Source organism: Vespa crabro, chromosome 10, assembly GCF_910589235.1.
Source record: "Vespa crabro chromosome 10, iyVesCrab1.2, whole genome shotgun sequence".
Lineage (NCBI taxonomy): Eukaryota > Metazoa > Arthropoda > Insecta > Hymenoptera > Vespidae > Vespa > Vespa crabro.
The window spans coordinates 6,898,656-6,923,753 of NC_060964.1; the positions used below are offsets into that span (position 1 = coordinate 6,898,656).

Here is a 25,098-nt window from a genome sequence, read left to right on the forward strand (position 1 = left end):
ATATCAATTTTTAAAAATCAATTTTTAAAAAATCTTTTATTTATTTTCTTTCTATTCTATAAAAGTTACGTAAACAAAGATAATATGATATACACGGTATATACTATAACAGATAATTTATTGAGGGGATATACATACATAAATGATTAATACAACGTATTTGTGGGTCACGGAGATAGGAGATGTAAGGGTCATCTTTTGACTTCCATAAACTCAGTTCACTTTAGTTGAGTTACGATCACATACATCATGAAATTTACAGGTATAATTCATTTTTCTTTTTTTATATTTATTAGATATATATTTTTTTTTTTTTTAATGAGTAAGTATTGTTGTTAATTATAATATATAATTTTTAAATTTATGACGATTATAGAAACATTATGACGTTAATATTCAAATAAAATTAATTAAAGTATAACATGAAATATAATTTTACATTTTACACATTTGTATTTTCAATCTCTCTCTCTCTCTCTCTCTTTCTTTATATATATATGCATACATGTATATATTATTTTTGTATATATTATTTTTGTAGATAACAATTTTTTTAAGTGTCTTCTTACATGGAAACTAGGAAGAATTTTTGTTTTTATATTACTATGCAACGTACAATCAATATATGGTTTATTTACACCAGAAAAGGAATATAGATATTTGTATAATGCTACTTCTAGTTCAGGTGTATTATTACCATCCAGTTCTGCATCTTCATGGAGTTTAAATGGAATACTTGTGATTCAAGCAAAAGAAAATGCTGCAGTAATGCAGGTATTCTTTTACAGACTTTAAAATATTATTTTTAATTTCAAACAAGAAATATGATAATGTAATGTATATGAATTTTATAAATAGTTTCAATCATTGAAAATGAATATTTGGAATGGCAAAACTGGAGAAAAAGGAGAAGATATAGATATTAACGAAAGAGATGAAGATCTTTTAATGCCATTTGAAGTCACATATAAAATGGGACTTGTAGAAAATTTCACTATACAAAATGAATCTGTTTGGGTTACAAATATCAAGCGTAGTATAGTAGGGATATTACAACTGGATCTCTCTACTATAGAAAAGGAAGCAGCATTCCATTCTACTGAAGTAAGTTGTTATAATATCATAATGTACCATTCATAAATTATTATTATTATTATAATATTCAAATATGAAGGTAAGGGGGAAAGATAATTGTACATTTTTTTGATAATAATAATTTTCAATTTTTTAATGCATTTATAGATAAATCATTATGGTCAATGCGATATAGAATATGTTATAAGTAGTGAGAATGATAATGAAAAAGTAATTAGAAAATCTTTAGATCCACGGACTTGTATTGGTCATTCCTTTCGATTTTGGACCAATGTTCCAAGAATGCAATGTCCTCATTCTGAACAAGTGGGTTTTAACATATATTTATTTTACTAATTGTTAAAAAGTTTATTTATGTATATAATTCCTTTAGGATCCCATTTTAAAATCCAGCGAACGATTATATTATGTAAGATATAATAACACTGTAGAAGATATTTTATATATTAATGCAACAGGAGGAATATATGTACAACCATTTCAAAGTTTTGGTGAAGCACAGTTTTATTTTTCAAGGTATATTATTTCTTTGTTTCTATAAGACATATTTTTTAATAATAATAGAATAATATCTATATGGAGTATGTAGGCAGAATCTTCAATTAATTACGGTACAAGATATAGTGAATCAAATTTCATTATACAATCCACATACTGTAACTTTGCAACATGAACTTCCAGAGGAAGATTTGACACAAGGTAGAGGAGTACTAGATAAAGATACTATTTTTAAAGTTGTAAGTTATATTTTATTTTATTATTTATTTTAATATTATTTTTTTTTTCTATTTTTATAACAAAAATATTACATTTTTACAGATAGGAAACTTATTAGATCGTTTGAGCCAAACACTTGAAACTCCTGGTTTAGATACAGAAATAAATAATCTGCATAACACAACTATTTCTATTCTTCTCTATTATCTTGGAATGTTAGACCGTACTGATTTAGAAATCGCATACAATAATATTTCAGGAACTAGTTACAAAGAAGAAACAATACGGTATAAAAGTATATTTTTTTATATTTTATTTATATAAACTAATATAAATATTATTATTTTAATTTTTGTAGGAATATGTTTTTGGAAGCACTTCCACAAATTGGAAGTAAAGACTCTGCTTTGTTTATATTCGATTTAATTCAAAATCATAAAGTATCAGATATAATAGCAATACAACTTTTAACTCAATTACCATTTCATGTTAGGAAACCAGACATACAATTATTAATAACTTTACGACCACTTCTAAGTTTAGCAAGAGAGATTTCTCCAGAAATTCAGAATACAGCCATTCTTTCATATGGCACATTGATTTATAAAACATGCCTTGTGTATTGTTCATACGAAATACTTGACGATTATGTACGTTTTTATCTTGATAAATTCACAGGTATGCTGATGAAGTTCTTTTAATTTAAATCTAAATAATATCATTAATATTGAAATATTTTCTAGAAAGTACTGAGTATGAAAAAAAAATGATATGGTTGGAAGGTTTGGCAAATATACAATTAGGAAGGGTAGTTGAATTTTTAGAATCGATTGCAAGTGGAAATAATGCAGAATCACGTCATTTTCGTGTACTTGCAGCTTGGGCATCTCTTCCATCTGCACCTTTAAGACCAGACATTGTAAGAAAATCTATAAAATCTTATATATATATATATATTTTTTTTTTTATTATTGATATGCTCATTGTTGAATTATACATTCTTTCATGCATAGATATATCCTGTGTACTGGCCAATATTGGTAAATAAGACAGAGCATTTAGAAATGAGAGTAGCTGCATTGACATTATTAATTGTTTCTAATCCCACATCAAGTAGATTAATATCTTTATATTGGTATATGAAAACTGAACCAAATCTGCATTTATATAATTATTTTTATACAACCCTAAAATCTATAGAGCAGACAACATATCCTTGTTATCTTGATATGTATGTAGAAATTATTTTAAATATCTATTTATTATGTTATAATTGTAGTAATTATTTTCTTTATTTAGGGGAAGTATAGCAGCACAATTTACACGTGTACTTCGTAAACCGTCTAATAATAAATTGTTACTAACTGGTAATTATCTGTTCGACTACAAAGATACATATAGAAAATTTGGAGCCATGCTTCATGGAATTTTTATAGCAAATCCAGCTACGAATGTACCAGAAACAATGTATGTTACTTTGAGTAATTATGGAAGTGGTACTACTATAAATCATGTATCTGTAAGTAATAATATCTAGTTATTATTAAAAAAAATATATCAATATCACATATATTTATATTATTATTTATCTTTATTTATAATATAAATATTATTTATAGTTGTATATCAAAGCGGAAGGTCTTCTACATTCTTTATCAACTTATCTTGAAAATCCAACACACGTTAAAGATATATTGAATCAATATAAGTTAGATCAGAAAGAAACTGCTCCAATACATTTAGAAGTAATTGCACAAGTCCAACAGAAGACTGTTTTATGTTTACATTTAAATCAAACGAATATTGCAAAAGTAGTTCAATGTCAGTATATTATATTTAATTAATAGTTTATTAATATCCAATAATTCTTTTTATAAATAATAAAAGAAATAAATTATATTCAAGGAATATTGTTTTCTAGATTTAGCTTCGTTATCTGATAATATATATCAAATCTTCCAAAATACAGAATTTCATATTAATCAACAACGAATAAATATTCCTATAACTATGGAATCAGTACAAGTAACGGATATGGGTACAAATGTAAGACTTAGCATGACAGCAACATCATTATTTTCAATGAGAGGAAATTTTATACATTCGGATATTGGACGTAATAATCATGTTATATTAAGGTATATACTGGCTTTGTTATGTTGAAATTTTACAAGAATTTCTTATTTTAATGTATATTCTTAGAACATCCATTCATGGAAGTGAAATAATTGAAAATTATAATCCTTTGGTTGATTTGTGGCATGCAGCTGAGAGAACACAATCTATCCATGGATATCTTCCTATTAATATTACAATTGGATTAGATGAGAGGCCATTTATCACATATAATACACCAGGAGGTATATTCATCTTTTTTACTTTTTAAATATCGAAATATATAATTACTATATTCGTATTTTTAGAACATTTTAAAATGGGAGTCGTTGCTCATGTAAGAACAGTTACCCATATAAGAGGACCTAAGACTCAAACAAAGTTAAAAGTTATTTGTCCTAATTGCCCCACATCATATACAGTTAGAAGAGTATTACCAATAAATAAATTAAAGGTAAAATCTTATTCAAATTATAATACATCTAATATTTAAATAGAAGATAATACAAATCTTCAATAAATATTTTTATCTAGACAATAAATTTATTTGAATTTGAATTCCCCGAATTGGGAGGAAAAATATTCACGAAACTTTTTGATTGTGAAAATGCAATATCAAGAGAAAAAGTAATATCTGATATATTATCATCCCATCAAGCTAATTACCAGTAAGTTTTATTTCATTTATATTAAATTTTGATTATTATATTATTTATATAAATGTTCTATATTTGTTTTGCATAATTTAAGAATTTGGCCAGGCATGAAAATAATTTTGGCGACAGTGCATCTTTTAGATTATTTTACATATGTACCACCGAAAGGTAGCTGCGGATTAACCATTTATGTAGAACCATCTGATGCATTAGTGCAAACTCAAGTTGGTATAAAATAAAATCTTTCATAAATAATAATTCATTGATTTAAACATTATTTTAAATATTATTTACTAGGTAAAACTTGAATATCTAAAAAATAATAAACATCACATGTTATCTTTGACAAATCGTGAACTTAATTCTCAACGTGTTTTGTATCAATGGAATTTAGCTGCTCTTTATGATACTACTGGTTGGATTTCAGACAATCTTAAAATTAAGGCAACTAAAATTACACCCGATGGAAAAATTATGAAGGTAATGTAGAATAGTATATGAGTAATAGTAACACAAATGCATTTCAATATATCCTTTTCAGTTTTGTATAGAAGCTGATAGAGAAATGGACTGGGAATGGGACTTTTTAAATGTTAATCCTACTTCTCCTTGTAAACTAAAATTAGTTATTACTTGGGGACCATCTGATACTGCTAAAGGTAAATGTAATGGTTCGTCGATCATATTAAATTTGATTGGTGAAATCAGTAAAGCACAACTTGAAGAAAGTCAAAGGGAAAAGTCGCCTCATAATCAGTGCCGTAAAGAATTGAAAATAAGAAATTTTATTCCATACACTGATACTTGTTATGAAGCTTCAAAGGAATTATCTATCTTAAGGAAGTATCAATTTTTTCTTAAGTACGAAAATGTAAGTGGATACGAATAGATTTGTTTAAATTATTCATAATGTATATATTATTAATGTTGTTAATTATATATCTCTTTCTCTATTTATTACATGTAATGATATTATTATCAGTTACCAGAGCCACTGTCAAAAATCGTGTGGAAGTTAAGAGCTGTATATGAACTATTTAGTGGAAACAATAATTATACCAATAATTCTGGGCAATTTCTTTTAAATGCAGTCTTTCCTAAAGATTCTGACAGTAGTGAACTGGAATTAAATTCAAATAAAGTGACTATACAATATGGTTCTAATTTCATAGAAAATTTTTTAATACGAACACGAATCCATAGATATATGGACAGTGTTCTTTTTCATTCATTTTTTAGTAAGTTGCTTAATATATTTATATATTAACAATGATATATATTCTTTCTTTTCAGGCACGTTAAAATAAAACTCTAAATATTCTTTTACCATCAATAGGCACATGTATTATAGAACCAAATATTGTACGATCAATTTACAATACCACAATTGTAGTTAACTCTCATAGAAATATATTATTACTTGGCCAATGCTACGATGATAATCCAAGATTTGCTATTAGGGCTTCTAAAACAAAAAATAATTTAATAAATGTACTTATTACTGATGAAACGGGTACTATAAAGGTAATTCAATATTACAATGGTGGACATATATATAATGCTACATCATATGTACCATTAGAAAAGCACGTGTTCCAAAAATTTGGATCTAAATGGTATGTAATTATTGTTAATAAGTATTATAATAAAATAATACTGATATTTCAAATAATATTGATACTTTCAATTGTTCGATTACAATGTAAATTTTAATAATAAGAAATTAATTATGTTACAGGATAAAATTGCGTGATATATCTGTTGATATATTGTTTCCTAATATTCTTTTATTTATGCAATGGACGCAAAAACAAGTTTTACTTTTGTTTCCTACTTATTTAACTGAATTCAGTTGTGGTATATGCACAGTTAATAGTTCTATTATTAATAATTTTTATGAAGAATTATAGAGTGATTTATAATTTTATTTATATGAAACAAAATATTTTATATTATATAAATACAAGAATATTATAAATTGCTCTTAATGTTCTAATGTAAATATTATTTTGTATGTTAATATATTAAAGTACAAAACAAAATGATGATTATTTTATATATCACACAATATTATATATATTTTTAAGATTAAATTTATATGTACTATTAAAATATGTTTCTATAAAATAAAAAATAAAAGCATCAGATGATTTTTTTTATATATAGCTTTATGATTAAAAAAAGTATTTTTATTTAAGGATATTACTATATGATCTTCTGTAATATCACAGCATCATTAAGCAAAATATTATTATTTTATATTTTCACTGATAATTCGATATATTTATTACATCTATTGGAGTACAATTATTTTTCTTTAAGGCATCTATCCAAATGTTCATTCATGATATTTTCTGTAAATAATTCCATGCACACAGGACAAGGGTACTTCTTGGGATCTGTTGCATGAACTTCTTCTAGATTATCATTATTAATGTCAATGCATAATACAGATTCATCATTAAACATTGATCCAATACATTCTTCCAAATGATCATTCAATGACATTGTAGATGAAATAATCGTGTTGCAAATTAAACATTTTTGAATTTCGTGTTTGCTGTTAGTTTTTCTAGAATTAGATTGTGTATTTGTCTTCCTACAAGGACTATCAGCAAGTATACTATTAGATGATTCAGAATCTGATGAACTATCAATAACTATTATATTAGGTGATGAATTTGACACACATTGTTTTGGAAAACATATGTCAAGATGGTTATAAATATCTGTAGTCTTAAAGCTCTTATGACATACTGAGCAATCTGTGAATTCAGATTTATGTAAATTGTCTAATTTTTGTCGTTTCATTGATGATGCATGCATTACATTACTTCGTTTAGGAGTAGTAAAGATATTATCTTTCATTGATGAAGTATCCATTTGATCATTAACATGATTTTTTACATCGTTCGACTTTTTTTCATCTTTATTATCTAAACACGAATCTATATGTTCGTTAATAATATTAATAGAAACAGAAACATGACATATAGGACAATTTACAGGGTCACGAATCTCCTGGTTCGAAGCATCACTTTGACTTGCATTTGTTTTTCTTTGTACAGATTTTATAATACTTTTTTTTGTATTAGCTTTATCATACGATGATGTTTTCTGTTGTAATGATGTTTGTTGCTGATTATTACTTTTTATATAAAATTTATCCAATAAATTACTTTTACCGATTTTAGAACCTCCTATTTGCCCAGAACAAGAATATTTAGGAGTATGATTGTTATTAACTACTTTAGAAGTAGAGGAACTGTTTGGTCCTCCTACACCCCATCCATGAACATTATTTGTATTATTACCTAGCTTCTTTAGATTGCTATCTAATGATTTATTATTTATTTTTGGATTAAGAGGACTATTGCTTTTATGAATATTTTTGATCTTTTCATCTCCTGGATTAGAAATTTTTGATCTAGATATATTGCCAGATTTATGTTGTTCGAATGGATTATTATTATTTTTCAACCAATCGGTTAGATTATTTTCTTTATAAGTATTTTTCGATATAGTTTTTGATTTTTGATTATTCTTTGTATTTTTAGTTTTAAAATTGTCTGGTTCCTTGATTTTTATAAACTGTCCACCACAACTTTGTTGATGTTCTATCCACCAAAAATCTGATGGGCCTGGTGCACGATTCATAGCTCTACGTACAGTTCCAAAATATGGAGCCTTCTTATGACAAGGACCATTGCATCTCCACCAATGTTGTTGATACAATTTAACTTCCTCGTGAAAAGTATGATATATCTAAAAAAAAATACATATGATATTATTACCATTATAAACTATACAATTCTTTTTATTTGTTAACATTTACATACTGTTATGTTTGTTCCCGCCTCTTTATTTATTCTATGCATATGCTTGCAAAATTCTGGTCCATGTCCATCTCTATCGCGATTATTATTTGTCAAGAACAAATAACCATGAATCATTTCATGCTAAAATGATAAAAATGATTATTATTATTATTTTATAACTTTTGAAATTTAATTTCATCAGTTAATTAAAATGAACATTACCAGTAATGTCTCGACAAGATCTTTTCTTGGCCTCAGTTTAAGTAATGGAACGCTAAGAGAAATTATACATTCTTTATTTCGTGGATGATAAGTACATACTCCTGCACAGCTGTAAAGTAAATAATATATATTTTTTTTAATTATATTTATAAAAGATATATAGAGTAACAAGTGTCATTTATACCTTGTCATTCTATTGCTCCATTTAACCTGAACAGATAATAAAACATTCCAGAAAAAACGTGTATTGAATTGCATAAATAATGTATAAATATTAGGAGTTGGATCTATTATTTCCAATGTTTGATCGATTAACGTTTTTGGTTTGTAATGTTTATTTTTCTGCGAATAAACATTCAATTTTATTATGGGAATATAATAAATTAAAAAAAAAAAAAAAATAAAAAAAAATAAAATAAAATAAAATAAAATAAAGAAGTTAACATTAATGAGATAAAAAAAACTTGAAATATATTTACGTCTTTCGGAATAATTGCATTTTCTGTTACACCAACAATATTAAGTTCGTCATGTAAATTTAATGCTAATTCTAAATCACGATTCCTTTTTGAATTCATATTATAGCAATCTCTCCTTTGAAGATTTATATTCGGACTGACTTGAAATGATCACATTTTATTAAATACCATTAAAAATCTTTGAGGACATTCCAATTCGTTTAAAACTTTTCGATACTTTGAAAGGTCGTTTATACCACTCGTATAACTTCATAGTACATGAAAGAATGTCAGGAAAATTTCTCAGAACACGTTACAGATGTTTAATGTATAATTAAATCTTGAAAAAATGAAAAGAAAAGAAAAAAAGAAAAAGGAAATTAACATAACTTTATTAAGAAAGAAATTAACATAATTCATTAATGCTTTTTTCTGAAATTTAATCAATATTTTTAGAATTTTTATTCATCCATTTTTCTTTAATAGAACGTAATTAATTTTGCTTTGTCACACAACAATGATCTCTTTATCGCATTTCTACGTTATTATTTGTTGACAGATATTTATAGGAAATATATGTTTTTACTTCAATTGATAGAAATAAAGTTTGTTTTTGTATATTTATTTATCAGATAAAGTACATAAAGTTAAAATTATAATATTTATACTACGTTAAGAAAGGTTATGTGTAAGATTTGAAATTTCGAGGATTTCCCGCTATAGCCAATTTCAAGAGTATCAAGCCGGAAACAAGCAGGTTTCGTGACGCAGTGGCGTAATCTTTTGCGGCCTGTCTGTTGCTTTGCAATTCGTTCACACAAACGGGCTCGTAAAATGGCGAGGTGCAGTTGTTATTTACTTACGTGGAATATAACGAGAAAACTTTGAAACAAATTAAATATATTAATTATTAGTAGCTTAATAAAAATAGTGCACCATAGTCATCGTATACGGGCATTCGTGAGTATTATTATAAAACGTTTATAAATAAATATTTTAATGCGTGTGCATTGATGATAATACGCGTTCATCTACCGATTCATCAAATCCATACGAGTTATTCTTCTTATTCTTAGTTAATATCAATAATGTCAGTACATTGAATAATATGCTTATCTATAATCTTCCCAGTTGTTATTTTCTAATATTTTTATCGTATATAATGTTACATTTTAGCGATAAGGTTATGAAAAGAATTGATTGTTCTTTTCTTTTTACATATCATGATCATATACACATTAGATTAAAATTTTTTAGAATTTTTATACTTTCCCATTAATTGTTTGTCTTATTCTCTGTAATATACAGGATCGAACTCCCTTGAGTATCGTACGCATGTTATGCGTACGAGTTTCTCAAGATCGATTCTACTTTTCTTTGACTTTTAGGTTATGACTTGGAAAATATACTTCCTACGACGATCATTATTTTAATCGGACACAAGGTTTATAGGTTTAACCAGCACTTATTAAGTATTAAGAACAATTTTAGTAGATAACAGTGACAAACTGAACTAGCCGAGGAAAATATTCTTCCTCTTCTTTCCGACGTTCGTTATCTTTTTGTTCCTAATTAAATTACGGCACTTTCCGCAAACATACATTTTTTTTTTTTTTTTTTTTTTTTTTTTTATTGTTTTATTTTTTTTTTTTTTTTTTTTTTTTATTTATAAAAAGAAAATTAAATAATACATTTTTATCTCTTTATTTTGTATATGAAAAATTAATATAAAATTATGCAAATAAGAAAAATATATGCGTTTATCAGGCTTTATGATAATATAATTATTTAGATACTTTTCTTAATTTATAAATTTAAATAATAAACTTTTTTGATGGTGCGTAATATATTTATATATTTTTTTTTTTTTATAACTTTTATTAGATCAAATTCCATTCAATTTAAAACTTTTTATTCATACTTTTTTTTTTTTATGAACATAAAAGTAGAACGTTAATTGATGTATATGATCATAATATATTATTATAATATATATTATTCTCATTTAAATAGAAACATTAATTTTCACAAAGTATTAAAACATGATATGTATTTAATATTTTACATAAACTAGAAAAAATCAGAATATTTATATCGTGACTAATCAATTATTGATCATGTATTTACATATATATATATGTAATTATAAAGATATAAGCTATTCTGATTTTTCAATACAGTACATTGCAATAAAAACTTATTCCATAGCATAGAAAGAATCATTGTATAACTATTTTCTAACTCACACAGTACAAAATTTATTCTTCATGACAATTCTTTTAGGTATCTGAATCTTTGAAGCACATGTTGTACAAAAATTCTAATAGAAAATTAAATTTTATTATTAGTTAACTGTATATCATTTTATATATCAATCAGAATGATCAAATTGATCTGACGTTTTTTTATTTTTATTTTTATTTATTTATCTTTTTTTTTTTTTTCTTTTTATATAAGTATTTCTGAATTATCACTTGTTTGTTTAGCAACAGGATTAATATAACCAAAATAATGATATATTCGATATACTACACAATTATATTAATTGGACTAATATGTCCTATTTATAGTTCAAAAATATTCATTGTTAAATATGCAATATTGCATTACAAGCAATATTATTTACAAATAAATAGCAGTGAATAAAAGCAATTTATGATAATGATGATTTCATACATAATCTTTTGCTGCTTGATATTACAAAACATTCTTTTATATGCTTCTGTGCTAAGTTATGCCTATTATGTAATCACTATATAAAAATTTTAAAATAAGAATAATTAATTTTGAATATTAGAGTGATATATGCGGGTGAAAAAATGTATTTAGTTTTTTCTTTTTTTTTTTTTTTAACTCGTGTATTAATAATATATTATTAAAACTTAACTACTTTTTATATCATTTTTAATGCAATTTTGTTTTGTTTTGGTTTTATTTTTTTTATTCGACTTCTATTTTCTAGAGAGATAAGATATATATATATATATATATATATATATATATATATATGTATGTATATATATTCCACATAGGATAAATATATTATATCAGAAATTTTTAGAGTAATTGTAAATTATGTTTAATAGGTCGTATTGTGCACATTCTAGAAACTACATTCTACAGAAATGATATTAATGGACTGGTATATTCTGGCACAGTAGCAGCAGTCCAATACTGATCTACATTGATTGAGAAAAGATTGTATTGCGAGCAGTAAAATCTTGTGTAATATGGCACAATATTATAACTTTGTGACCAATGCCAGTGGTACATTAACACTTGAGGAAGTACAGAGAATTTGCTCTGTAGAAGGGCAACATGTTCAATTAGTTGAGGATGTAAATAATGGTGGTAATGGTTCACAACAATTTTTGGCTTATACTGGTGCCCAACAAAACAGTGAGCAAACAATATTTTGCCAGCAAACTATTAACTTAGGGAGTCAAATCTCCACACCGCAATTGGAACAAGGGTAAACTTATGCGCATGCATTTCAAGTATTAATGTAGTAAAATGATATTCTTTTCATTGATCTTAATACTTTGTAAGATGGGTATAGATCTAAATATTAAAATATTTTAATCTTAATTTATTCATACCATTGAATTAATAGAACAAAAAAACAAAAGAATAATACTGGGGTTTAATTGATTACAATCAAATAATATTTCAGTTTAATAGCATGGTAATCAAAGAAAACATATGACGGTTTCTATATTTTATTTACAGTTAAAAAATTTAATACTATTTAAAAAAATATATCATTACATATTTATAATATTAAACTTATGTGGGATTATATAGTATTAATTTTAATTATATATTGTTTGTGTTTAGGAGAAGTGTTGTACTGTTACAGAATTTTTTTCAGAATATTTATTATGGTCTTTGATATAGTCTATTCTTATATTTGTACGCGTGTGCCTCAAAGAATATATTAATATGTCATTTTAATTTAAACATTGTCTTCTGTGTCTTTATTATTAAAATAACAGTTTTAATTTAAGTAGTAATTGTCATAAATCCACATCAATATTATTTTGGAAGACCTGAAATGTATAATTTTTATGAACTTGTAATTTTATGAAACTGTTGATGTTAGAAAATAGTATGTAATTAGAATCTATAAAATTAAAAAATAGATCTCTCCTTCTCTTAGTGTGTCAGCCTTATATTTCTTTAGCTCCTTTAGTATATATAAGTCAATATAATATCATATAATGTACTGTAATATAAAAAAATAAATATATATCTTAAAGATTCTTTTTATGTTATATTTATGTCTTGTGTTTTGTAAAGTTTTATGTACTTGTATATCATTGTTATATCTACATTTTTATGACATTCATCTTTTGTATTTATTATAACTTACAGTTTTATGCTCTAAGTTATTTGATAATATTTCATAGTCTTAAATATATATACAAATATATATTATTATGAAAAATTCAAAGATTGACACATGAGACAAAGCTGATATAAAATGTACAAAACTGATATGTTCATCTAATTCCTCATAGATCCAAATATAAAGTTAATATCTAATATTATTTATTTATTTTTTAGGCAAAACGTATTCATAATTAAAACAAATGAAACATCCCCATCTCAAAGTATATTAAAGCCTAATACAGTTAAAGTACATACGGCACCAGAAAATATAGTAGGTGTTGTGGATAAGAGAGGTAAATATTATTGTTTTTAATATAAAAAGTACATATACGATTAGAATTAATTTTCATATCAGTTTACTTATTTTTTTCTTTTATTAAATAAAATTTACGAAGTTTTTATAAATCAATTATAATTGAAATTTCTTTGAATTTATGTTAAAATAAAGATTTTTTCATTTTTGTTTTTTTTTTGTTTTTTTTTTGTTTTTATTATTATTATTATTATTATTATTAAAAATTAATATAGTAAATTAAATTTGTAGCTATTAAACCATCAGTGGAATGTAATAATGATAATCAACAGATACAATGGGTGAAAATGCAAGAAAATAGTATTAATGTAGATGCAGTTTCAAAACAAAATACTCTTTTACCAGAAAAGAGTCAAACTGCTATTTTAAATAAGAGCCAGCCACAAAATAATATAACTATACCTGTAAGTGATCTTGTAGTTTTGCATACATTAGTCATATGTTTGTAATTTTTAATTTTAATAATATGTCTTTTCAGTTAACTCTGCATGGAAATACTGAATCGCAGGTTTATACTCCTGAATCTGCAGAAAAGAAGTCAGTTAAACTATATCAAAATAAAAATCGATTTTCGACAAATAATATACAAACAGTTTCTCCATCCATTCCTTCTGATGGTTTAAACTTAACAGATACTGCATCAAATCGAATACAACAACGTTATTATGTACCAAACGTTAAAGTAACTTCTCCTTCATTCCATAATAAAACAGTTAATACAAGTGGACAGAATGTAACTACAACACTTACGCGACAAGTTCGTACTTCTTTTATTCAAGTATCTCCAACACGACCTACAGTTCCTACTCAGATGTCTAAAAATCCATTGAGATTACAACATCCAGAAATGGAACATTTAAGTCAAAGGATAAAACAAGCAAAATTACGACAGTTGCAAAATGACCAACGTTCGCAACAAAATATGAGAAAGAATCAAGTATCCAATATGTCACAAAAGCCTGTACAAAATATTGCAACTAATTCATTACAACATCAACAAGTAGCAAATGTAATACAACAAAAGCAATTACAAAATATTACAACACAGTTTCAACAATTACAGAAACAATCGTCAGTTGGTACTATAGAACAAAAAAATCTACATCAGTTACAATCTCAACTTTCCTCACATTCGCACAATATGCAAACAAATTCGGATGTTGATTCTGATTGTATTTTACAAGAAAGAGGTATTCTAAAACAACAGTCTTCTCCATCTCAAACAGATTCAGAAGGTGGTGCAAGTGAAAGCATTGCATATCTACAAAAAGTTATTGGCAATCCCTCAACTACTATAGTACAGCGTCAAATACAAGGCAATACTGCAAAAATGTTGGTAATCTTACCTAATGGTGAACAAAGATTAATCACATTTGATATATCTAATGATGATTGTACTGTGCAAGATCTTCTGGAACAGGTATTATTATTATTATTATTATTATTATTATTATTATTATTATTATTATTATTATTATTATTATTATTATTATTATTATTATTATAATAATGATATTACAAAATAATTATTTTATTAAAAAATTTTTTATTTCTTATGAAAAATGAATATTATTAGGCAAACATTACATTTGGTGGTGAGACTGCTGTATGCTTAGTCTTGGATTCTACTTTGGGTATAAATTACATTGTAGAAGCAGGACCAGGTACAAGTGCCATACTGAATGAAATTCATGAGCACGACAGCAACACATCACAGGATAGCGCATCTATCGGATCACGCAATACTTCTCGCTCTATTAGGTAATATTATTTTGGAATTTTAATGTTGTTTTTATTACAAAACCATAGAGTTATGTTTATTTTTAATTATTTACATAGTTAATATATTTGATCATAGTGTAATATGAACAGATATAATAAATTAATGTGTTTTAGTTCACCTGATGAAAATAGCAATCCTATATGTCAGAATGAGGTAAGCAAAAATTACAATTTTATATGGAAACATTAAGATTTATTTTTTGATTAATAATAAAATTAATTTTATAAATTAATTCAAAATGTTTCTTATAAAAAATAACTAATTATAATTATTTGTGACATACTACGTTCTAAATGTATATTTATAAAAGTATTACATTTTGAATGTATGTCATTTGAGTATATATTTATTTTTTTGTTTGTTTTACTATTTCTTTATAATATACTATAATTTGAAGTCTCTTTTTTCTCCTCTTTTTTCTCCTTTTTTTTCTCCTCGTTTTTTTTCTTCTTCCCCTTGAAAATATATGAAGATTTAGAGGAATTGAACAGAGTAGAATATTTCATCATATTTAATAATATTAACACTTTGCGGTATCGGTAATACTTGCGATAATATTGATAATTTCAACAGATTGTAGAGAACATTTTAAATATTATATTTAAGTATTTTTTTTTTTTTTTTTTTTTTTTTTTTTTTTTTTTTCCATTGGAATATATATTTAGTAATTAATTTTTTTTGCACTTTTTCTCAATTCAAGTATAGCATCCATATGTATATAGAATATGTATATAGCATCAATTTCTATTTCTAAACTGTGTCCAAATCATTTTGTTGAGAACTTGTTTAGCGTTGCTAATCGACGTTCCACATTTATGTTTTTAACATTAACAGATACGCACAATCAAAAATGCATTTGTATATTGATAAAGTCTACGTTATCAAATCGCGATGATACAGTATCATCGATGGACCGTAAAGTGTTAGTATCTCATGTGCTAATTAACAGTGATTAATAGTGATAACATTATGTAATATGTATCAGATATAATGATTTTTCAGGTCTTTATTTTATATAAAAAGAATTAATTTATTCATGAAATATTAATGACAAATGAATAATATACAATATTTATTAATATTTGCTATATATAATGTGTTCTATATTTCAAGGTTTGTTTATTAATTTTAAGGATAATCAATATATATAAAAATTCTATTCTGGATATATATATTATCAATATTGTGTTATTTTACACTGTTAATAATCTGCAAAAAATAACTGTGTAATATGAAAAATAGTTACCAGTTAAAATGATATAGAATTTAGATTTGGGCAATAATTTTTTATATTATAATACGATATTAATGTATATAAAAATAATAATTGGTAATGTCAATTTGACACATACAACATTATTATATTAAATAAGTTATGGCAAAAGCTATAACACATTTTCTATGGAATTAGGAGGCTATATACATCGAGGGAAAGCTTGCACTGTGTCCAAACTGTGGTATTAGCTCATTAGACTTCAACCGATGTCAACGATGTTTGAAAAAATTACCAGAGGATGTGAAGACGATACCTATGACTGTGGGTATACAAGAAAAGAAGGAGAACATGCTGTCTGTCAATGTAAGGATCATGACTGGAATGCTTGAAGACCAGTATAGTGCATTGTACTTAATATTAAAAAATTGTTATAAAATATAGTGATTGAGTGACAGATGAATGTCTAAAGAATTCATATTATTCAAATTGTACATGCTTATTTAGTATTACTAAATGAAGAAATTTTGCACATATATATATATATATATATATATATATATATATATATATATAGCATAATTTTTAAGGTACTAAATTTATTAATATAATTTTAAATCTAGAAATTTTCCGTGCGTTGAAGTTTCAGGTGATATCTATAGCAGATTTCTTCTATGATCATTTTGTTATCTCACATTCCAGATTTTTTTTTAATTTTTTTTTATTTTTTTTTATTTTATTTTTTTTTTTTTTTTTTGTTATTTTTAATACAAGTATTTCTTTATGTGTCTTAAATATATTCTAATGTTATATTTTTACAGACGTTTTATAAGAAAAACAATGAACGAAATTCTTCAGCAAAATTGGAGAAATTAGAACGTGATGGATCTGCTTATAAACGTGGTAGAGGAAGAGGAAGAGGTTTTACATCAAGGACGAAACTTATTAACAAAGAACCAGGTATTTTTTAGAATCTGTATCGTACTTTAACAATATTAAAAATTAAAAATAAAATATATTGTCCATATATTAATTATCTTTTTTTTCCCCCTCAGAATGTTTAACTATATCATCAGATGAGGATGAAGAGGGGAAAACTAGAAAAGTAGATGGTGTTAACACTAGTGCAGTTTCAAGTAACGCAAGTAATAATTTTACCGAAGAAATGGAGACAATCCTTGATAAAGAACCAGTAATTACAAACAACTCTGTTTCTAGCACAAATATTGATTTTTCACCAAGCAACGAAGAATGTACTGAAGGTAATAATATTTATGATTAATTTTTGTCATCAAGATATATATTTTTATAAGATATATTCCAGGATATATTTACTGTACTATTACAATTGTTTTTTATAGGCGGAAGTATAAGATGTGAAGATCAGAATTTTACAGATAGTTCTATACAAAATATACATGCTGCTATTTTGTGTCGGACAGTCAGAATAGGATCATATAAATATATCCCACCAGAGAAAGTACTAATATCTCCAAGTGGCATAAGATTTGGAATACCTTTATTAGAAGATGGTAAGGATTAAATAAATATATGGTATATATTCTCTTCATTGAAAAATTTATTATCATGTATTTATAATTTTATGTTTTTGTATTGTTTTATATTACAGATACAAGTTTTGTTACATTGGACGTTAAAATACAAGATTTAGTAAAGGTTCTGGTACATTTTGGAAAATCTATGCCAGTTATTTTCTTTTATACAACTACAAGTACAGGTGCAATGATTCGCGAATTATTAGGAATGCAAGATCCAAAAGGGCCATATTATGATCCAGCTGGTAAAGGTAAGTAGTATTTAAATTTTATTATAATATATATATATATATATATATATATATATATATATATTATAATAAAATATATATATATATATATTATTTTATAAAGATCTGATCTCTCCGTAAAATATTTTTCTACTGTACAGATCATACACATAGACGGATTACTTTACTGCCGGAAAAGATATCGGACGAATCAAAAGTTGCATTGAAAAATATATTCATGGTAAAAAAAGGCTTGTTCGAAGAATTAAATCCAAAAGAAGCAAATGATATTTTAGTGCGAGCATCACCAAAAGATGTATGTGATATTCTTCAATATAATTAAGTGATATATTATTATGTACATATAATTAAATAAAATAAGTCATATTTTATTATATATAATTATACAAAATTTATATTTCTCTGTTTAATATTTATTTCATTTTTTTCCTTACAGAATTCATTAGTTCAAGGTCTTACTAGAAGGTATAGTCAAACATCACTTTCAAGTGTATCTACTGTAAACGGTGGAATACAAACGTAAGAAACTATTTGATTTTAACAAAATTAGCATACATATATACTACTATGTATGTTTTTTCATACTTCATATTTATATATTTCTAATCTATTTTACTTTACAGAATAACAGTATATCCACCACCTCCTGCAAAAGGTGGTATAGCCATAAATACTGAGGATTACTTATGTCTTGGGGAGGATCAGTTTTTAAATGATGTTATTATTGATTTTTACTTGAAGTATTTAACATTGGAAGTGTTATCAGAAACAGATCAACATAGAACACATGTATTTAGTTCGTACTTTTATAAACGCTTAACAAGTCCTCATGCTCAAGCTGGTGAAAGTGCAATTCCTCTTTCTGCAGCTGCTAAAAGACATGCAAGAGTGCAGAAATGGACTAAAAATGTTAATATATTTGAAAAGGATTTTATAGTGATTCCTATCAATGAACAGTAAGTTTTCATATATTAAATGTTTATATACTTTACGTATATTATTAACATTAATAATGTATAATGTTTTTATATTTATAGTGCTCATTGGTTTTTGGCGATTATTTGTTTCCCTGGTTTAGTGGGGAAAGTTTCTATAAATCCTAAGACTACTAAAGAAGAAGATGTTCATAAAACGGTTCAGAAGAGTAAAAAAATGAAGGATCTTAAAATTCAAGCTGTGACAATTGGAACTACTACGATAACTCCAGTAACAACTACGATAACAATAGATCAAGGAGACGATGGCTCGGAAAGAGATGAAGCAGAAGGTGACGATGAAGAAATGGAAATGGATAGTGATGATGAAGTAAGAAATAATCATTTTCTTTTAATTAGACAGTATGTAGAAGTACATGTTAATATATATAAATACATATATATATATATATATTTTTTTTTTATCTTTAGGACGAAACTGAAGAACAGGAGAACAATAAAAGCCAAGAAACAGATCATGCTATACAAAATATAAATTCTGTAAAAGTGTAAGTATAACAGTTGAAACAACACGATCGTATATTTTCAACTAAAAAAAAATTATGAGATAATTACGAAAAAAATGATATTGAGAATATTTATATTTCTTTTTTAGTCCCTGCATATTGATATTTGATTCTCTTGCGGGTGCTAGTAGATGTCGTGTTGTTGCTACATTAAGAGATTATTTAAGTTGCGAACATGTTGCTAAAATGGGAATTGAAAAGACATTTTCAAAAGATACTATTAAGGGAGCATCTCCGAAAGTTCCTCAACAATCAAATTTTACTGATTGCGGCCTATATGTATTACAATACGTGGAGAGCTTCTTTAAGGTATATACTTATAGTTTATTTTAAGTATGTACCTATATTATTTTAAGGTATATACTTATATATATATATTAATTATCAAAGATTTTATTAAATTAAAAATTTTAAATCTAGGATCCTATTAAAGATTATACATTACCGATAAAAACATTAAAAAATTGGTTTGAAGAAATAATTGTTACAAGAAAACGCGAGGAAATATCAAAGTTATTAACTAAATTAATGAACGCTACGAAAGGTGATAAAAATATTACATTGCCTGTTGTTATCTTTCCTACGCACGATGGAAAGTTGAAACCAAAAGCTGAAAATCATGTTGAAATAAAACCGGTGAAGACAGATTTAGAAGTAAAAAAAAAGCCTATATCAGAGACAGAAACAACGCCCCGCGCGGCTAATAACACGGTACCAGCTCAAGCAGAAAACGCAGAATCAAGTAACGAGGTAGTAAATAAAACTACCTATCAGATCATTCCTTTTTCACCATGTACAAGTTCTTCTAGCTCGACTGATACTACCAATTCGACGGAAATGTTAATTGATTCAAAAATTCACACGAGGTATCCAATAAAATGTTTTAAATTATTGGAATTAATCATATATATATATATATATATATATATATATATATATATATATATATATATAAATATATAATATTATAATTATCATTTACACTTAACGCACGATGTTATTTTATTATAGATCGCCGAGTGAGATAATATCCTATTTAAAATCCAAACGGATTCCTAGGTTAATGCTAAGAACAGACGCTCAAGATGATTCTCAGGCCGCTAAAAAGCATAAAGGAGAGTTCTTTTGAACCTTGTAAATAAATGTTACTTTCTTTTTTATAACGATAAAAATACTTTAGTCTCTACATTCATAAAAAAAAAACACATGAAATCATTTACCTATGTAACAAAGTATGTAGTTAATAATTCGTAAGATGAATAAAACCATTAAGTCCAAACCTAAAAAGAAAAATCAAATTAATACAATTATTATTACATATATATATATATATAAAATTATTTAATATATAATATTTAATATATGATATTAAATAATTTTTTTCAATATAATTTACCGATTAAATTATTTATTTTCATTTATACTTCTCTTTCGTCGATGTTTGATATTGTCTATTTGACATTTTTTATTTTTTAAATTCAATATACATATATCCGATTAAAACTATATAACGAATAAGAATGAAAATATTCAAGATGATTTTTAGGAATAAAACTGTGGAAAGATGGTCTAGATATATATTAAAGTGATAGTATCTCAATATGCTAGGGTCGCATTAATACTTTTAATGGGAAATGATAGCTATTATCTTATGCTAAAGCAATAAAAATAATTAATTTTTAGGAGATTTATTAAATAATTATCTTAAAATATTATTAAACGTTGACGATATTATGTTTATATTTAAAAGCATAAAACGTATGTTTAAAATAATATACAATAAATTCCAATCTATCAGGTTTTTTTTTTCTAAAAACTCTATATTATTAACATTTGGATCGCGATATCATTAGAAACAAATATATCGGTTAAAAAGATTGTGAAACATTGTGCTACACTGTTCTATGATTAAATAATTCGGGTAAATTCGGATAACTAGAAAATATTTAAGGTCACTACTTGCTCGCTTTAAATAGCTTGTTCAAGTTAAATCTTATTCTGTGCGGTGTGCGCACATCGAGAAGGATTATTAAATGATAAAATATGAGTGTTGCTTGAAAAAAAATAATTAAATCGTAATCAATGTAATGAAGTGTTGACCTTTTTCCCTGGTCTATCATATATTGTGACATATTGTGATACTTATTGGTGATTATTATCGTGTGAGTTAAGCTGATCGTCGTCTCATTTGAAAAATAGATACAGAGAAACTTGAAACCATTATTCGAAGCTAAATAACATACATTGCATAATATAATAATGTCCTCGACGTTGTATGTATTCTAGAATATAAAAGAATTATTTTTAGAAGACATTGAAAAAATGAAAATTAGATGAAAAAGATATTTAAATTATTACATCTCGATGTGTGTTATATTTAATTTTTATCCGAGTTCTTCATTGTAACACTATCATCTGTAATAGTCGGACGTGTATTTAAACAGAAGAGGGAACTCGTACGATATTGTTCCTTTGAAAAAGTATGTAAACTTTTTTTATATTTTTTTTTTTTTTTTTTTACATTAACACGTTGAATGCGATGTAATAATCATCGATGATCGGCATTGAATTTTTGCTTATTTATATTGCAGTAGTAAGATTAAAAATTATTACTTTTTAATAATAATAATAAATTTTAATGTAAAGAAAAAAAATATTTATATATATATATATATGTATTAATTTATGGAAAATTACATAGCTTGTCAATGTGTTAATAATTGCATATCATTTACATATCCTATCTTATAATTAATAGTTTCTAATTATTAATTATATTTGCAGATCTTGATTTCCTCTTACTTATTTATTTTTACTTTTTTTGTTTCGTTTTTTCTTTTGTTTGTTTTTCTTTTTTTATTATTTTTTTATTTTTTATTTTTTATTTTGTAATAATCCATTATCATGGTTGAAAATATCGTCGCTTTAGCTGTATCCACGTGTTACATTATATTGACGAGTTTAATCGCATATTGGATGAGAAGATATGTCAATTATTACATAAAGGAACCTTTGATACAATCATTGTTTCTCGAGGGAATAGCAACAGCTGAATTATGCGGTGCCTGTTTTGAATTGATTATAAGTAAGAAACCTATTTTTTTTAATTAAAAAAAAAAAAATAAAATAACAAAAAAAAAATAAATAAATAAATAAAAAGAGTCTTTTTTTCTAAATTAAATTTTAATTTAAAGAAATAATATGCGCGCGCGCTCGCGTACACATAATAAAAATAGATTCTCGTTATAGTTGCAGATAATTGGGGAGTATCCATGTATGCGATATATTTATTTGTTTTAACGATTTGGTGGAGTTTAAATTGGGGCGATGCCAGTGCCTGTCCTTATACGCATATCGAAGAAGCAGTCGAAGGAAATAAATCTTTACGCACAGCCTTTCTCTTGATATGGGCAGAACTTATTGGTGGTCTCGTTGTATTTAGATATATACAATTGTTATGGGCATTAGAGATCGTACCTACTCATAAAAATAAAGCTTTTGAAGATTGTACCACGGATTTGCAGGTATAAACCAAAAGAAAAAAAAAAAAATTGAAGAACATTTGTATAATTTAAAATAATTATTATATTAAAAATATATATATATAGGAAACACAGTGAAAAAATAATAATATATAATAATATTATATCATGTATTATTATTATTATTATTATTATACTATTATTATATTATTTTATATTATTATATTATTTTTCATATATATTTTTATCTCAGCTATTAAACGTTTATAATACTTTGCTATACGAATTCAATTTACAAAGAATATGCAGAGCATGCATACGCGTATGTATTACAAAGTATGCATTACGCGTACGATAGAAAGTAGAATCATATCGTGTGACAATCTTTTAATTATTCTTCTCATGTATTAAAGGTGCCTGTTATATTCGGTGCATTTATAGAATGCATAGCAACGTGTATATGCAGAATAGTATCTCGTGGATTAAGCAACCTGAATTCAATCTTCGGTATCATTATTGATTCTTTCATTGGAACTTCTTTAGTAGTCGCAGGTTCGAACGTGTATATTTTCTCTTTAATATTTTTAATTTGTTAATTTATAGATATATATCTATATTAATATAAATAATATAAATTTTCTTTTTCTATTTATAGCATTCAATTATTCCGGCGGTTACTTCAATCCTGCTTTGGCTACATCATTGAAATATGGTTGTTTAGGAACTTCTTTTATGGAACATGTAATCGTTTATTGGGTAGGAGCTTGTGCAGGTTCTATCGCCTCTGTGAGAATATATAATATGCCTTTTATCCAAAATTTTATAAATCGAGGAAAGGAGAAAGCTTCTTAAGAAAAATATTCTCAAAGGATTTATCGAGCATCGTTTCCTTTCTTCTATTTTTTTTTTCTTTTTTTTTTAATTCTTAATTTTTAATTTTGTGTTCATTCGCGTTGAATATTACCTCAACATTAATATTTCTCAACTTTTTCCCTGTATAACGTTAAAGATTAGAAGGATTGAAAAAGTTAAGACAAGCGAACATAAAAAGAAAAAACGCACAGATTTTATTATTAAAAACGTATCTAATATATAATGTAATAATAATTAATTTCGAGTGTACAAATTAAATTTCACAAATCTTCAATTTCACAAATCCATGCAGTTCGAATTTATCGAATGATGGAAAAAATAAAAATTCGATTTTGTAAATATATTGTGAATATAGTAAGTAAGATATACCCCAAGTAACATATACCCCGAACAGCTAGACACAAAATATTTTTTTTTTAAGCAAAGAGGTCAACAGGAAGGAATATAAACGCAACAATCTTTGACTTATATATATATATATATATGTATATATAATATTGTCCAATTAGAATGCGATTTATTACGTAATACAATATGACTTTTATTTATAATAAAAATCAATATATTATTTATTAATAATAAATTGAAATCGAACTATATATCGACATAAGTTTACTGTAAATATATACATAGACACACATACACATCTATAT

The 25,098-nt window shown here is 25.4% G+C and overlaps 4 protein-coding genes across 9 annotated transcripts; 3 read left to right on the forward strand and 1 right to left on the reverse strand.

The window, feature by feature from the left end:
* Window positions 1-129: 129 nt before the first annotated feature.
* Window positions 130-6,543, forward strand: LOC124427445 (vitellogenin-like). 2 transcript variants are annotated; one of them, XM_046970377.1, is made up of 22 exons: window positions 130-262; window positions 542-774; window positions 859-1,104; window positions 1,243-1,401; window positions 1,469-1,611; window positions 1,685-1,832; window positions 1,915-2,099; window positions 2,171-2,490; window positions 2,556-2,731; window positions 2,826-3,043; window positions 3,112-3,331; window positions 3,432-3,633; window positions 3,734-3,950; window positions 4,015-4,172; window positions 4,236-4,381; window positions 4,462-4,595; window positions 4,678-4,807; window positions 4,881-5,063; window positions 5,125-5,454; window positions 5,566-5,821; window positions 5,920-6,199; window positions 6,322-6,543. In XM_046970377.1, exons 1-22 carry the CDS (start codon window positions 250-252, stop codon window positions 6,491-6,493), a joined length of 4,269 nt encoding a protein of 1,422 aa, XP_046826333.1. In that variant the 5' UTR covers window positions 130-249; the 3' UTR covers window positions 6,494-6,543. The 2 variants fall into 2 exon arrangements, with proteins under 2 accessions (XP_046826333.1, XP_046826334.1); XM_046970378.1 differs by lacking the exon at window positions 6,322-6,543 and having other exon boundaries at window positions 5,566-5,724; window positions 5,877-6,063.
* A 146-nt stretch (window positions 6,544-6,689) lies between these two features.
* Window positions 6,690-9,556, reverse strand: LOC124427396 (DNA-dependent metalloprotease dvc-1). The gene is made up of 5 exons (XM_046970281.1): window positions 9,103-9,556; window positions 8,808-8,965; window positions 8,624-8,732; window positions 8,423-8,542; window positions 6,690-8,348 (listed from the first exon to the last, which is right to left on the reverse strand). The coding sequence occupies exons 1-5, from the start codon at window positions 9,199-9,201 to the stop codon at window positions 6,891-6,893; spliced, it is 1,944 nt and encodes a 647-aa protein (XP_046826237.1). The 5' UTR covers window positions 9,202-9,556; the 3' UTR covers window positions 6,690-6,890.
* A 283-nt stretch (window positions 9,557-9,839) lies between these two features.
* Window positions 9,840-21,383, forward strand: LOC124427395. Of its 5 annotated transcripts, none has more exons than XM_046970275.1 (20): window positions 9,840-10,041; window positions 12,168-12,553; window positions 13,648-13,766; window positions 14,018-14,190; window positions 14,265-15,206; window positions 15,363-15,547; window positions 15,683-15,722; window positions 16,981-17,148; window positions 17,604-17,742; window positions 17,838-18,044; window positions 18,144-18,314; window positions 18,413-18,589; window positions 18,730-18,884; window positions 19,026-19,108; window positions 19,213-19,545; window positions 19,627-19,894; window positions 19,996-20,072; window positions 20,180-20,399; window positions 20,511-20,956; window positions 21,102-21,383. In XM_046970275.1, exons 2-20 carry the CDS (start codon window positions 12,312-12,314, stop codon window positions 21,217-21,219), a joined length of 4,263 nt encoding a protein of 1,420 aa, XP_046826231.1. In that variant the 5' UTR covers window positions 9,840-10,041; window positions 12,168-12,311; the 3' UTR covers window positions 21,220-21,383. The 5 variants fall into 5 exon arrangements, with proteins under 5 accessions (XP_046826231.1, XP_046826233.1, XP_046826234.1 ...); XM_046970277.1 differs by having other exon boundaries at window positions 12,189-12,553; XM_046970278.1 differs by lacking the exon at window positions 16,981-17,148.
* Window positions 21,384-21,996: 613 nt separating this feature from the next.
* LOC124427700 (aquaporin-11) lies at window positions 21,997-24,969 on the forward strand. The gene is made up of 5 exons (XM_046970942.1): window positions 21,997-22,570; window positions 22,875-23,175; window positions 23,340-23,614; window positions 23,986-24,124; window positions 24,228-24,969. The coding sequence occupies exons 2-5, from the start codon at window positions 22,995-22,997 to the stop codon at window positions 24,422-24,424; spliced, it is 792 nt and encodes a 263-aa protein (XP_046826898.1). The 5' UTR covers window positions 21,997-22,570; window positions 22,875-22,994; the 3' UTR covers window positions 24,425-24,969.
* The last annotated feature ends 129 nt before the right edge of the window (window positions 24,970-25,098 follow it).